The sequence below is a fragment of the Calypte anna genome, chromosome 1 (genome assembly GCF_003957555.1).
Source record: "Calypte anna isolate BGI_N300 chromosome 1, bCalAnn1_v1.p, whole genome shotgun sequence".
In the NCBI taxonomy this organism is placed as follows: domain Eukaryota; kingdom Metazoa; phylum Chordata; class Aves; order Apodiformes; family Trochilidae; genus Calypte; species Calypte anna.
The window spans coordinates 37,013,072-37,027,342 of record NC_044244.1 but is presented as its reverse complement, the minus strand read 5'-3'; the positions used below and the strand labels follow the sequence as shown (position 1 = coordinate 37,027,342).

General features: G+C 35.1%; 1 protein-coding gene across 5 annotated transcripts in view; it reads left to right on the top strand.

Moving 5' to 3' along the window:
* Window positions 1-14,271, top strand: part of CCDC91 (coiled-coil domain containing 91) — a 113,062-nt gene that overhangs the window by 20,759 nt on the left and 78,032 nt on the right. For all 5 annotated transcript variants that reach the window (XM_030469375.1, XM_030469374.1, XM_030469376.1 and 2 more), the window contains exons 4-6: window positions 1,675-1,829; window positions 4,945-5,133; window positions 7,013-7,117. In XM_030469375.1, coding sequence (XP_030325235.1) covers window positions 1,675-1,829; window positions 4,945-5,133; window positions 7,013-7,117 — 449 coding nt within the window. The remainder of the gene's footprint in view (window positions 1-1,674; window positions 1,830-4,944; window positions 5,134-7,012; window positions 7,118-14,271) is intronic.

Below are 14,271 nucleotides of genomic sequence, written 5' to 3'. Positions count from 1 at the left end.
TAGCACATGTAATTCTAGGAATGTTTAATCTATGAATCGTTAACATTGCAGAAAGTGAAAAAAAGGTTTTCTTTAAAAAGATGTTTGAATGATACCTTGGAGTGTAGCCACCTTTTCTTGTCTTCTGCAAGATCGTGTATTTAGTTGAACAATTTTAAACCACAGTGTTCAGAGGTGGTTGCCAGTTGTTGCTCCTCATTTCCTAAGCTATATTTTGGTAACTTAAGAGGAAAGGTTTTTGTTTCTCTCTTTTTTTCTTCCCCCTCAAAATGCTATGCATTCTTTATTGTAACTGGAATCACTGAAAGCTAGATTTGATTGTAGAAGGTTCCACAAAAATCTGTATTATCTGAAACATAAAGTCTTACATCTAGTATTGGATACCCCAAAATACATGAATACCTTAAGCTTTAATCTCTGTGAGTCTCCATTTCTCATCTGTAGCCAGACTTAATTTCTGTTTTTACTTTTGTGATAAAATGTTTATATCTGAACTCTGTCTATACTGTGGTGATTATCAACAAAGGATGAATGTGAACACCACAAGGATCTGTGTCATGCAGTATTTTTCCTCTTGAGTTGATAGTTTTAGTAAGAGAAACAGATTTTCTTCTCAGTCAGAATTGCCTGGTGTACAGTATTTAGTTGATTTTCCATCTGTTGGAAATTTATTTCAAACTGAAATCCAGGCTATTAAATGATAGCATAAACCAGAAAATTTATTGTATTTTTAGAACCAAAAAGGTCATCTTGTCTGTCATCTTGCTGTTATTTGAATTAACAGTAGATAAGGGTTATAGGAAGCTACCTTTGTATGCAGACGTTTAGAAGGGGGGAGAGGTTTCACAGATATCTTATGGTGCATAAAGGAAGTCTACAAAACCCATTTCCAATTCTGGAGCAGAGTTTACTTTTAAAGATGGTGTTATGTCCCATCCTTTGTTTTGTCCTGGTTACCTAAATTTGTTCCTGTTCTGTTTCCTGAAGTACTGTCCTCCAGGCTTTTCATCCAAGTTTCCATGCATGGCTGTTTTTGTTTCTCCCTCTTCACATGTATCCAAATCTCCTAGAGCTGCAATTACCATACTGAGATTTTTCTGTCTTGTGGTCTTTTTTTGTTAACCTGAATTCCAGAACCAGCAGATAAAGAAGATGGAACACAGGACACCAATTCAAGAATCAATGTGTCTTTTTTGAATGCCTTTAGGCCACTGCATGCACTTGTTTGTGCCTTATATGCATACTTGTATAGTGTTAGTGAGAGGCTGAGCTTTTTTCATTTTTACATTTTACAAGATTTGTAACAATAATGTGAGCTGCCTTTTCTAAAATAATTGGATATATTTCTTTCTACTTTTCTCTCTCTTTATTTAGTTTATTTGTTAATCTTTCATAGGAGTGCTTGTCTTGTAAAAACTCTTTGTAAGTCATAAGTCTAAATCTAGTGTGGCTATAAAATTTTCAGTGTCCTTAAGTTGACAGTACTGAAAAGTAGAGGAACTTTGAAATTAGTTTTCAGTGCAATTAGGTTTTAAGAGGTGCATAGACTTATATTAATATGATTGTACTTGCTAGTGTGACTGACTTTGCTAGGCTTATGTTTCAGAAATAATTTAATTTTTGACTGCTTACTCATATTGTGTGTCTATTTTCTGGTTTTATTTTCTTCATTAGTATCTGAAGTCCATAAATCTCCTGATCTCCTGGAGCACTCTGTGCCTTCTTCTTGCCTGGTTTCTTCTGACTCATTCAGTTTACCTAGTGATAGTGTGGCAACAGCTGTTCAAACAGCCAACAATGTTATAAATCCATCTTCTCCTGAAGTACAGGTAAATTGACCACTTTTTCAGTATGGGAATTTAATGTATTAAATATCTTAGAATTGTGTCTTTTATGTGCAAATTTAGGTTGAATTGCTTTTTTTTTAAGAGCAAAAGGCCCTTGGATTTCTGTGATGCAGACTTCAAAGTAAAATAATTTTAAAATTATGTTAAAAAATAAGTCTTATAACTGGGAGACACCATACTGCTCTGCTACAGACTGCAGGAGAGATAAGTGTGTTAAAGAGTTATTAAAAGCATACTGCTAGTGCTAGGCACAAAAGTAGGAAGCGAAAGGAATGTTCTCTAAAAATTTGTTAGTGCTAAAGCTGTAAAGATGACAGCTGAACCTATTTATTTTAAATTTTATTTTTTTTTTTGATCTGCCAGTCCTAGTTTTCTGATCTTTATCTCTTTGGGGCTGCAATAGTGTTGAGAACCGAGCTTCTTTTTTTTTTTTTGGTTAAAACAATTAGGTGAATGAGGGAGGTATATAAAATTTCTGCCTTGAGATTAGCACAGGAATGCTCAATTGCTATGTACAAGAATGAAATAGATTTACCCTCTCAAGTGAATTTTCATTGACATAGATTACAGAGCCACCACCTATTTGAACAGTTTTATTCATGGTAAAGGTCCTGGTTTCAGGATGCATAGTAATATATACTTTAAAGTGTTCTTGTCTTTCTCTGAACCAATCAGTATTTTGTGTCAGTTTGCATCCTTCTTATACCCAGCTCTTGGTTTATTTTTCTTCAGGGTAGCCTCATCAGGTCCAAGGCTACTTATGAAAGCTGGATTTCATAGTTATGGTAGATGTGCCAATCTTACCATTTAAAAACATTTTTCTAGAGCTATTTAAACAACTTATACAAAACACTTGTTTTGATTAAATTGACTCTTACTGGTTTTCCTTTGAGCAGCATCTCTATGTTCACATTTCCATAAAGACTGTGGGTAGTACAGTTCCGATAGTACAGTCTTAAGTAATGAATTAGTTAATGGTTTATATTCCCAGCCTGATGTTCTGGGGAAAGCCTATAAAAAGGGAGGAAGAGGTGTGCCCAGATGCAAATGATACTGAAGAGTTTTTCTTAGAAATCCAGAAGTTACAGATTTTCTTTATTGAGAAGGGGGGGAGTGTTTTCTTTTTTTGACTTGGCATTGACTGATGCCAGACAGAGTTGTTTTCTGTGTTCAAAACCCTTCATCTCCCTTTCTGACAATGTTTTGATAAGTAGATTTATGTTACTGGCAGGATGATCAAAATGTGCTTTTTTTCAGATGCAACAGATCTTACCCTTTTCTATTTTTCTAACAGTAAAATGTGAATAACCTGCATCCTTTCTTGTTTGGGCAAGGCCAGTAACTTTAGCTTGTGTGTTCATTGGAAAAAGCACTTCAGATATTCCAGACTACTAAGTCTTAGGTGTATTTTCTGAAAATAAAATGTCATTTGCTTAGGAATCTTACTAACACTAAGAAATAGACTTTTTGACTTCTGAATACAAGTGTGTGAAAATTCTAGTTGTAGGCCATATTTCAGTCTTTCTCATCTTGTTTCTGTCAGCTGATAGACCCATGGTTCCATAAACTCTTTTTAATGTAGGAAATAATCCAAACTAAAATACAACATTAGCAAGTGTTACTAAAAGCAGAAAGGGAGTTGAGAGGAAATCCTATACCATGATTTTGAAGTGGAGATCAAACTTTGCGCTTTTGGAAAAAACTAAAGGAAAATTATGGGCATAAAACTATAATAAAATATCCTTACACCTGTTAGACGAGGATATTAGAACTTTATTCTTCTAAAATTTTGTCTTCAGAACCTCTTGAGTTTTCATGTTAAAAAAACTTCAACATTTCAGGTTCCAACATCACGATTTTTGTCAATGCCAGACATTAGTCTAATCTTGAGTAGCACTCAGAAGTAGGTTTAGTACAAAGTTAGATGCTTTGCACTAACTTTGCTTCTTACAAATGGGGAGTTCAGAGCATGAACAGCAGTTTTCTTTCTGGATGTTTTGTGTACTGAGTCTTACGTATCCATATACAGTAAAGATATCAGCCATTTTTGTTTTAGAGATATCCTTTGAGAGAGATTTATTAAAAGTAAATATTTATTTGTGTCTGTTTTGAATAAAAGGTGTTAACGGAATGGACTAAATCTGATCAGTCAAACATCTCATAATAAACATCTTGAGATGTTCCTTTCACCACCCCTCCCCAAGTCTCAAGTGATCTTGACTTTCAAATTGTTGTTGTTGAAGTGGCAGCTGAAATAAATTTACCAATTTTTTTGCTTTGAAGTTCCTTTGCTGTAATATAAACAAGATTTTTGTGTGTTTTGTGTTTTTGTTTTGTGTTTTTGTTTTTTTTAAGAGAGAAAAAAAGCTGTTGTTTTTGTTAATCATACCACAAAATATTTTAAACTTCACCTAATTTAGTTTTTGCTTTCCTTGAAAATATGACCTTATTATTAGTGTTTCATCTTTTTTGGATTATGTATTCTAAGAAACCTCTGTTTCAGTTCTTATACTTCTACAGTTCACTGAAATAACATTTACTAAATTTTGTAGACAGGTTCCAATTACTCTTATTCTGTTGGTCTAGCCTCAAGATGAGATATTTATTTTAGCAGAGAAAATTAGTGTTCCCTTTCCATGGCTACTGTTTGCAGTCTGCTTTGGGTGAAAGCATGGAGTGACTGGTCCAAGAAAAGTTTATGTCCCTGTAAACCTGAGGCAGAGACAGACAATTCAGTTTCGTTTCTGTCTCTTCAATGCTTTTTGAGTATTTTTCCTCATTGGCAACTGAGGTATCTGTGCCATCTTCCTTTTTAAGGATTTCTTCTAAACTAGCCTTGAAAAGCAGTTGAGGAGATGGGAGGATTGATGTGAATCCATTGAGAATGACAAACTACTGTTCCATTGTTGGAACTTTCTTTTTTGGCCAGCACATCCTACCTATGGGGCTGTGAGTGGTCAAATTCAAAGAAGTGTGGTTTCAAAAAAGTAGCATGAGTACTTCCAGTTCTTAAATTCTCTAGTGCCATAAGAAAATGAAAAATTACATGACTGGAATATTAAATTTTCTTTACCACTTTTTTTCTTGTATGAATTAGAGTCAAGCAGATACTCCAGTTGCCTCTTTGAATGTAATTGGAGACAAGACTTCAGTTGCATCAGCAATTGCTTTGGTTGATGCAGAGACACAGGGAGCAAATGAATTGAAGAGCTGCCTTCAACAAACTGTTGCAAACCTAGAAATCAAGCTTTGCACTGCTGAAGAAGAAAAATTGAAAATTAAAAAGGTATGCATAAGCTTAAAATTAAAATATTTAGCATCTATATAGGATTTAAATATTGTTGAAGATGGTGGAGATTTGCAATGCATATTTTTTGTAGAAATTAGACAAATTCCAGAGAAATTGTCTGAATTTAATGAAATTTTTTTTCATGTCGTCTTCATGTCATGTTTTATGGTGAATTTTTCTAAAATTTCAGGAAAAAAAAATTCCTGGAGGTGAAAACCAAAACAAAACATGTTTTCACAGGATGGATCATGTGGTTATTGATCATGGAAGTTGAATGTGCCTTTTACTGTCTTTATAATCATAAAATATAGCATGGATAACTAAATTCTTGATATTCCCTCTGACCTGAATATGGCAGTGTACCAGGCAGGTCTGTGTCTGTAGTTATGTCTCTAAGTTACCAAAAAGGCATGGGATTGTAACTTTAGTTTCTTCTGTTCTTAAGACTGTTCCTTGTTAGCCATCAAGGTGTGCTAGGGAGGAGGAAATGGCTTGGTGGAAATGAAAGTGAGGATTAGTAACTAAAGGCAGCAATGAGGGGGTCTGGAATGGGTTGATTTTGCTAGGAATTAAGTATGAAGAACAGAGCTGGAAAGGAAACATGAATACAGACTGTAAGAGCAGAGAGCTAGGCTCTGGACTGAAGGAGTGTTGCACAGTCAGTTTCAGTCTTTATAGTCGAACTTTATACTTGAATCAAAACCATTGAATCTCCAAAACTGTTTTTATTATTTGGTCTAAAAGCAGGACTGAATCTTAATTAAGGACCTGTTCTTTCTGCCCTCCTCATGACCCTCTCAGTTGTGGCTTTCTTTGAATATGTGTACAGTGATCTGGTGGGTCATTTGTTTCTATGTTGGCTTCCTGTGTGGCTGCAGAAATTGTTGTTCTTGAGCATCTGAAAGAGTGCCAATAGCTTATGTATACTAGGAATGAGTTTGGTAGGAGCAACAGCTGCAGTAAGAAACAGAAAATCCTTAGCTCTTTGTATAACAAGTAATTTTAAAGTTTATTGTCAATAGTGTCATTCTTCTTCCTCTCTAGTGGTTCATGTTGGGTGGGCTTCTAGACTGGATCTCTGCAAGATCACAGAATATTTTAAAATCATACTCATTTTAGAGATGTAGATAGAGATTGTCAGGGCTGTATGTAATGGGATTTCTGTTTTTTAGTGAAAACGTTTGCAAACAGTACATTTAATATACTGCTTTTCAAGTACAGAAAGACAGAGCAAGCTATTAAAAATATGGAAATAATTAAAATAGTTTCACTTGAAAAGGATGTACAGTAATCATCTGGTCCAACTGCCTGAGCACTTCAGGGTTGACCAAAAAATTAAAACAAATTATTAAGGACGTTGTCCAAACTGAAAGGCTTGGGGCGTCAACCACCTCTCTAGAAAGCCAGCTTCAGCGTTTGACCACCCTCTTGGAAAAGAAATATTTCTTAATGTCAAGTCTGAACCTCCCCCGATGCTGCTTTGAAACATGGTCACACCCCCTGGCAATGGATCCCTGGAAGAAGAGATCATCACCTCCTTCTCTGCTTTCCCTCCTCAGGAAGCAGCAGAGAGCAATGAGGCTTCCCTTTAATTTCTTTTTCTCAACCCTACACAAATGCAATGTTCTTATTGGCTCCTTGTAGGACCTACCTACCAGGGAATACCTTTGCTTTTAAATACCTTAATACTTTTAAAAAATATCCCCTCAATTTAATCAATGCAATCATAGTTTGTTTGCACAACCCTCTTTCTCTCTGGATGTTATGATAGCAAATCCCATAGTATTAAAAGAATTAAATTAGAATAATGAACTGAACCTGTATTTTCAGAATTTGCAAATGTTTAACTCCCTATTTTATTTTATAACCCTTTTAGGAATTAGAATATTTACTGGAAAAACATAGTGTTCTAGAAGTGGATTTCTTGAAAGAGAAAAAAGAAAAAATAATTTCACATCAAGATCATTACAAGAAGCTCCAGGTAATGTCTAATAGTATGATTAGCATGCTCCAGAGTAGCTATGGCCAGTTATTTGTAAAGCATTATCTTAAATCTGAATTAGATGGTGTTGCATAAAATTCTGTAAAATGTAATTTGATGCTATACAGCTGAATTAAAATTGTTTTCATTGCAAAAAGTCAACTTGGTTTGTGATATACCTGTGTGAAGTTTCATGTAGAAAACAGATATTTTTTTAAGTTTTCCATTTTCTTCCATCGTACTGGAACAGACTAAATATTATAGATGTAAAATGTTTCCAATATTTCTTGTTGGTAATTAATCTTCATTTATTTGTTGTTGCTGTTGTTTTTCCTGCTGTGTATGGTTTTTAAGTAACTACTCCTTGTTTTGCATTTGTATTAAAGAGTTTCTGTAATAATTTGTATCAAGTTCCTGGCTGCAGTACTTCCTAGAACTTACCATTGTATATGATAATATAATCTAATATTTTGTTTTGTTTATATTTGTAACATTCTACTCAGTGACAGAAGTGTGTGCTTGTGTAGTAAAAATAGGCTTCGCTTAAAAAACCTTCTGATTTACTGAAGTATCATACTGGCTAAAGTTAATGTTTATACTAAACTCTTCAAATAGAATTAGTATATATTCTATTTTTATATATATATATATATATATATGCTTTCACAATGGTCTTCAAGCAGAAATATTTAAGTAGTGGAAATGTGACTGAGGCAGTTATCAGCCTCTGTATCATGTCTCTGAGTCAGGTACTGCAGTTTATGAGAATGGCAATGCAAGGGTCAAACTTTCACCTTTTTAGAAAAACACATGTACTTCCTTTCATTGATTTCTGGATTTATCCACAATCAAATCAGAGAAGAAAAGTATGTCACGTGCCTCAGAGCTGACAGTTAAAATTACTTTCATGAAACCTGAATATTGGATGCCTTCTGTTAGTACAGCTTTTAATGCCAATTTCTTTTGTCTTTCTCTGGTGGCTCTCAAAACACTTGGGTTAACACCTGTGGCCACACACTGAGGGAATCTGGCAGCTCCACTGTACAGATGTCCCTCTCCCTCACATGTCTTTTTCCGGTAGAAACAGCTGGTTATTAGTCCTGCTAACTTTAGAAGCTTAAAAGCAGACTATAGTGATGACTCTGGCATTGCTTGGGAACTCTCAGGGACTTCCCACTGAATCATTCAAAGCTGTGGATGTGTATTGACTGAACTGCTCTTAAATTAAATTTCTGTGTTAGCATTTCATGTGTGAACATCTGTCAAACAACTGCCTCATGAGATGGTTTGAATTGATTTTTACTTGAGCGTTTTTTCATGCACCTTTATGTTTACTAATTAACTTCCAGCACTTGTGGCAGGGAATTCTCAAATGCTCTTTTGCAGGTAATTGAGCCAGTCAGTCAGGTCTTTAACAAAGCAAAGTGATAGGTAGGTTAGACTGTCTTTTTGTTTTTGTTTTTTTTTTATGTCTCAGAACAGCTTTCAGTAATCTTTGTCAACTAAGCCAGTAATTCTTTCAATAAAACATGTTTTCAGATTTTTGATGCTTAAAAATATTTTGAAAGACAAGGTAGGAACATAAAGCATATTGTAGAAGTTTTCTGAGTTGGTGTATCATGCTGATAAAGGGAACTGTGTTCTGAACTAGTCTCAAACTTCTTCATTGTAGGTATGAAAAAGCCTTATACGTAATTTTGTAGTACTGAAAATGAAAGAATTGGAGTGATAGTTGCTGTACCTAATCAGGAGGGACAGAATTCCAAGTCATTGGTATAGTCTTAGAAGTAAGCCAATGGCTGACAACGGAGTGCTGCCACATTTATGCCGTGTAAAAGAGAAAAGTAAAAAGTCTTGTGCTTGGTCTAAATAAAGTTCTTTAAAAAATCAAGTTTGAATAGACTGTGTAGTATTTTCACATTTTTAATGTTGTTTCCATGTTACTAAAAACCAGAGAAAGTAAAGCAGTAGTAAAGCAGCAGTAGGTTCATAAATAAAATAAACAAGTTACTATTAACTTTATAGAGTTCTGCGGATATTTAATGCAATGGTCTCCTTGAGATCTTGAATTCATTCAAGCTGGTAAAATTAGAGTTATGATTCCCACATTCCTGCTTTGGTGTTTGTAGTATTCAAGAGCCAGAATAATATGCTGTAATTCTAACTTCTTTGCATACAAAATGTGGCTGAGATAAAACTGTTGTGGGAAGTGTAATTTTAGTTTTCATTATCTCTGCGCAGTGTTGCTCCTATATAGAGGTGCATAAATTCAGTATCATCCATATAATTCCCTGCTTATTTAAACAAGAAGGAAATAGCTGCAAATAGCTATTTTTATTTATTTTATTTTATTTTATTTTAGCAAATAGCTCATTTTTATCTTTTTTTTTTTTTTTTGGTCACCATGTTTATTTTTTCCTCGTTTTTGATCACAGTAGTATATATTCATCTTGACTTTTGATACCTCAGCCCTTATTAAATGTGATATGCTGCATGTTTCAAAGACATTTAGTGCTGGTAAATAATTTTTTACTACAGTGACAATTACTGGCCATTTTAATCCTATAAATCTAAAATTTTGCTGCAGTACCATTGCAGTGTGCTGCAGAAATCAATAAAAGCATTTGAAGAATACCAAACTCAAGTTTTTAATATAATGAAAAAATATCAGTAGTGAAATTGAATATTCCTGTTTAGTAGGTGTTCTTCTCATATTTGCAAATCACACAGAGAACATTTAATTTGAGATAGGAAAATAGTTCCTGAGTTCTATTGCTCTGAGTAAGAGATAATTCTTTGGCCAGATTGTTTAGCTGATAAGACTTCTGATGTTTGGTCTATATACAGACAACTGTTTTTGATGAAGCACTATGAACTCCATCATACTTTTCCTCTGCTTATTTCTTTGATTTACCACACAGTCTTATTTGAAGTAGTACTGTATTGCTGCTGGAAAATTATAGCTTCTGTTACATACTTTTTTTTTTCCCCATCATCAACCCTTTCTGGAAGTTCAGGAGTCTGCTTTTTAAAGAACAAAATAGTTGGTGTGATGTGATTCTTCTTTATGAAATAGACTCCTTTTTCCATTGGCAACTGACAACTGTTCTTCTAACTTAACAAAACTGTAGTTCTTCTGAAAGAACCAAAATAGTATTCATTTCGAATGCTTTGGTTTTGTTCTACCTTTTTCTTTAGGCAATGTCTTTTAAATTTGTACTGAAAAAGTGAATTTAAGTTGCTTACTTTATTTAGCAATATTCCTGTTGCAAAAAAGATGTTTTAGAAAGACAAGAGAGGAAGCTTATACTGGAGAAAACATTGACAGGTCAGTACATAATGATAATAACTTCATTAGATCATGCAGTAACACCTAGCTTGGATTAAATAGCATTAAATGGTAACCTAAGTACAGTCATTGCTGGTTATAGGTACTATTTCATTTTTTATTTTTGGTAACTGTTGGTGTTTTGGGGATTTTTCATTTAAGTACCTGTATAATGTCACATTTAAATTATAAAGCTTCAGATTCTGAGGAAAAAAATTTAAGAGCAGTAAAGACAGGATAAAGTAAACTTGAGAGTTTGGGCTAGTTTCTTCCCTTCTAATTCTGAGGAATGATTGTATTTTTGTTCTGATTAATATTGCCTGTTGATTTGGGGTTTTTCATAACTCACACACATTCATATGAAATAGAATGCAGACTTGCTTCTGCCTGTATCCTTGGTTTTGGAGATGATGCTTCAAAACTTCAAAAATACTTTGTAAGGTTTATAAGAATTAAAACTACATTAATGCTAAATTCATCATAGAATTTTCCTATTAAGTTTTAAGTAGAATTGTAGAAATAGATATTTTTATGTACTTATAATTTAGGACAGACCATAGTATGAATCTCAAAAATTGCACTTAATAGATGTAAAAATTTGCTTGCATTCACAGAGTGTTGAAAATGGAATGTTAGGAAATGTGACTGTGTGGGATGGTGTTTGATTTCATATGTATGGATTCTTTTGATCTTTTTATTCTTTCCTTTAGTATTTAAAATGAAGTGTTGTAAGCATTGCCCCACCACAGCACTCCTTGTAGTTGCTTGCTTTCCAAATTGAATTAAGCCTCATAATATTTCATAATATATATTAAGATCTTTTGACTTTAGATTCAAACAATGTCATAGTAATCTCAATATTAATGAAATAAATGGCTGAATATGTAAATATTTGCCCTGATGGCTATATGCTGAACTTCCTGGAATGAAAACAAATTTCTCTTGGAGGAGAGTTGGCATTACATTTCTATAATTCCAAGAACAAGGTAGATTGCTGAGGGTGCATTCCATCCCATCATCCAGGTAATTAAAGAAGGGGTTAGATAGTATTTGCTCCGTGGTGTACACTGCTTGGCACCAGGTGGACTTTGTTCCACTGAAGAAAGTCAGTGGACTTTCTTTCTCTTTCTTCTACTCTTCCACTTTCTTCACTTCATAACCCTCTGGATGCAGGCATTCAGCCACCTCACTGTGAGGTGGCTTAATTTATGATGAACCCTGTGAATCCTTACTTCATGATCCTCTGTATAAGGTTGTTGTGAGAAACAGTGTCATGCTAAATTAGAGAGAAACAGTATCGACCACTGTTATCACAGAAGGCTATCAAATTGGTTAAGCACGATAATTGCATACTGACTTACACCTTCTTCTATTCCATGTGTCTGAAAACGTATTCCAGCATCAGTTGCTCCATCACTTTCCTGAGGACTGGGTGTAGGCAGATAGGCCTGTAGTTTTGCAGATCCTCTGTCCTGCCCTTCTTGATGCCAGGCTTCATGTTTGCTTTCTTCCAGTCCTTGGGAACTTCCCTTGATCATCAAAATATGTCAAAGATAATTGAGAATGGCCTCACAATGACATAAGCCAGCTCCCTCAGTGCTTGTGACTGCATCCTGTTAAGACACCAGGGACTCATCTAAGTCCACTTTGTAATAGTGTTCCCAATCCTGATTTTCTTCCACTGAAAATTTAATAATCGCTTTAGACTTCCTCTTGGATCTCAGGGTCTGGGATTCCTGAAGCCGAGTCTCAAGGCATTTTTCATGTGACACCTGCCCTACTCAGCACTGGGTTTGCATTTTCATGTTCTCCTTCAGCTGTTAACACAGTTGTGGAGCCCTTTCTTGCAGGCCTTTATGTCCCTAGCCAGATTCAAAACCAGTTGGTCTTTAGTTTTCATAACTTTATGCTCACACGCTTGGAAAGCATCTGTTTTCCTCCTGGGTCACCTATGGCTGCTTCCACCTCCTGTACACTTCTTTCTTATGCCAGAGTTTAATGAGGAGGCTCTTGTTTGTCCATGCAGGCCTCCTTGCTGCCCTTGCCTGATTTCCTGCAAATCATGGTGAACCATTCTTGAGTTTGGAGGAGATAATCCTTGAAGAGCAGCCAGCTCTCTTGGACCTTCTTTCTAGGTATTCTTTCAAGCAGACCCCCAAAGAAACTGAAGTCTTCTCCCTTGAAGTTCAGTGTTGTGATCCTGCTTTTTTCTCTCCTCCTTCTCCTCCCCTGCACTCCACCATCTCCTGGCCACTGCAGCCAACTCAGGCTGCCACTGATCTTCACATCCCCAAAGTCCTTACATTTAAAAAAATTATTGGTCCAACAGAGTGCCTCAGAGATTACTCCTCAGTCATCTGTTTTAGGAACTTGTTACCAATGTGCCTCAGGAGTCTCCTGGATTGCTTCTACCCTGCTGTGATGTCCCTCCAGCAAATACTGGAGTCAATAATGTCCTTCATGAGGACCAGGGCCTGTGAGTGAGAAGTTTCTTCTTGTCCAAAAAGGCCTCATCTACATCATCTTCTTATAGAGCATCTAGTCTACAGCAGGCAGATGCAGCAGTGTCTACTGTACTGGTTGGATTCTAGTCCTGACCAGTAAGTTACTGCCTGATCATCTACCCCAAAGAAGAGCTCCATGCATTCTGACTCTCACATAAAAGGTAACACCCTGTTGTTACCTTCCTGGTCTTTCCTTCTAGAAAAGTGCATTTATGATTCTAGAAAAGGTGTTCTGCAGGAGATTGGCAACTGGTCATAGAGGTATGTGCTTTTTGTGGCTGGAGTACTAGAAAATGTATGTTTTCTTACAAAACTAATATATGACTTACATCCTGTTAAATACCATCTTCTAAGAAAATATTTAAGTTGGTTTTAGGTGCAGACATAGAGGAGACAGAATGCTAATAATGACAAATAGGTGTGAAAGAAAATTATCTACTGTACCTGCAACTAAATTTAAAAATAAGAGTCCTGGAAATTTCACTGGTCACAGTAGCATTTAAAATTATGGAATGGAGGATTTCAGAAAAGACACTTTCACAGATAGTAATGCATTTTTGCTGAACTTTTAAAGCTATTTATGGATATGGCAACAATCCCTTGCCCACCTCTTTTTGTAGTATGTGCCATATACCTTATGTTTATTTCTCCACTTTTAATTTTTTTTCAAATATTGCTCTATATACTTTTCTTTCAGACACCTTTTATCCAAAGTCTCTATTTTATTAATATTTTCAGAGCTGTTTATCTTTTAGTGTGGTGTTTTCCCCCTAGTTTTACTGCCTTCTTTAAATTATTTTTCACAATGTGAGAAAATAATTTTTTATTTCCGTTAGGAAAACATTCTACTCCCTTGCCTTTATATATTCCTCTAATTTTATTTTTTTTAAATTATTTTAATGTCTTGTTTCAGAATGATGAATTGGAAGAGTGGATGTAAGACTAAACATGGTGATTATGTTTTTAAAATATGCTGTGTTCAGATATATCTCTATTACACTTTTTTGCTCTTACTTAAGACCTTTGAATGCCTAACTTGCCTTGTGCTGTAGTATTCAGTTACAGCCATATAGCATGCCTAGCATTTTTTTTTTTACTACTATGTGCCTCCTTTCTTTGGCTCTCCAATTTCAAAAATATGCAAGAAATTGTGCTTAGACAGCTTTCATTTTTCTAATGTATGTGTAAGAAAAAATACTTTTTTTTGTACCAAGATTCTTGTCCTGACTGCTTTCTGACTGGCCTGACCTGTTTTGTGCTAGTGTATCCTAGATTAATTTGTATGTATTGAGTGATTTATGTTCAGTGTTTCACAAGTCCAT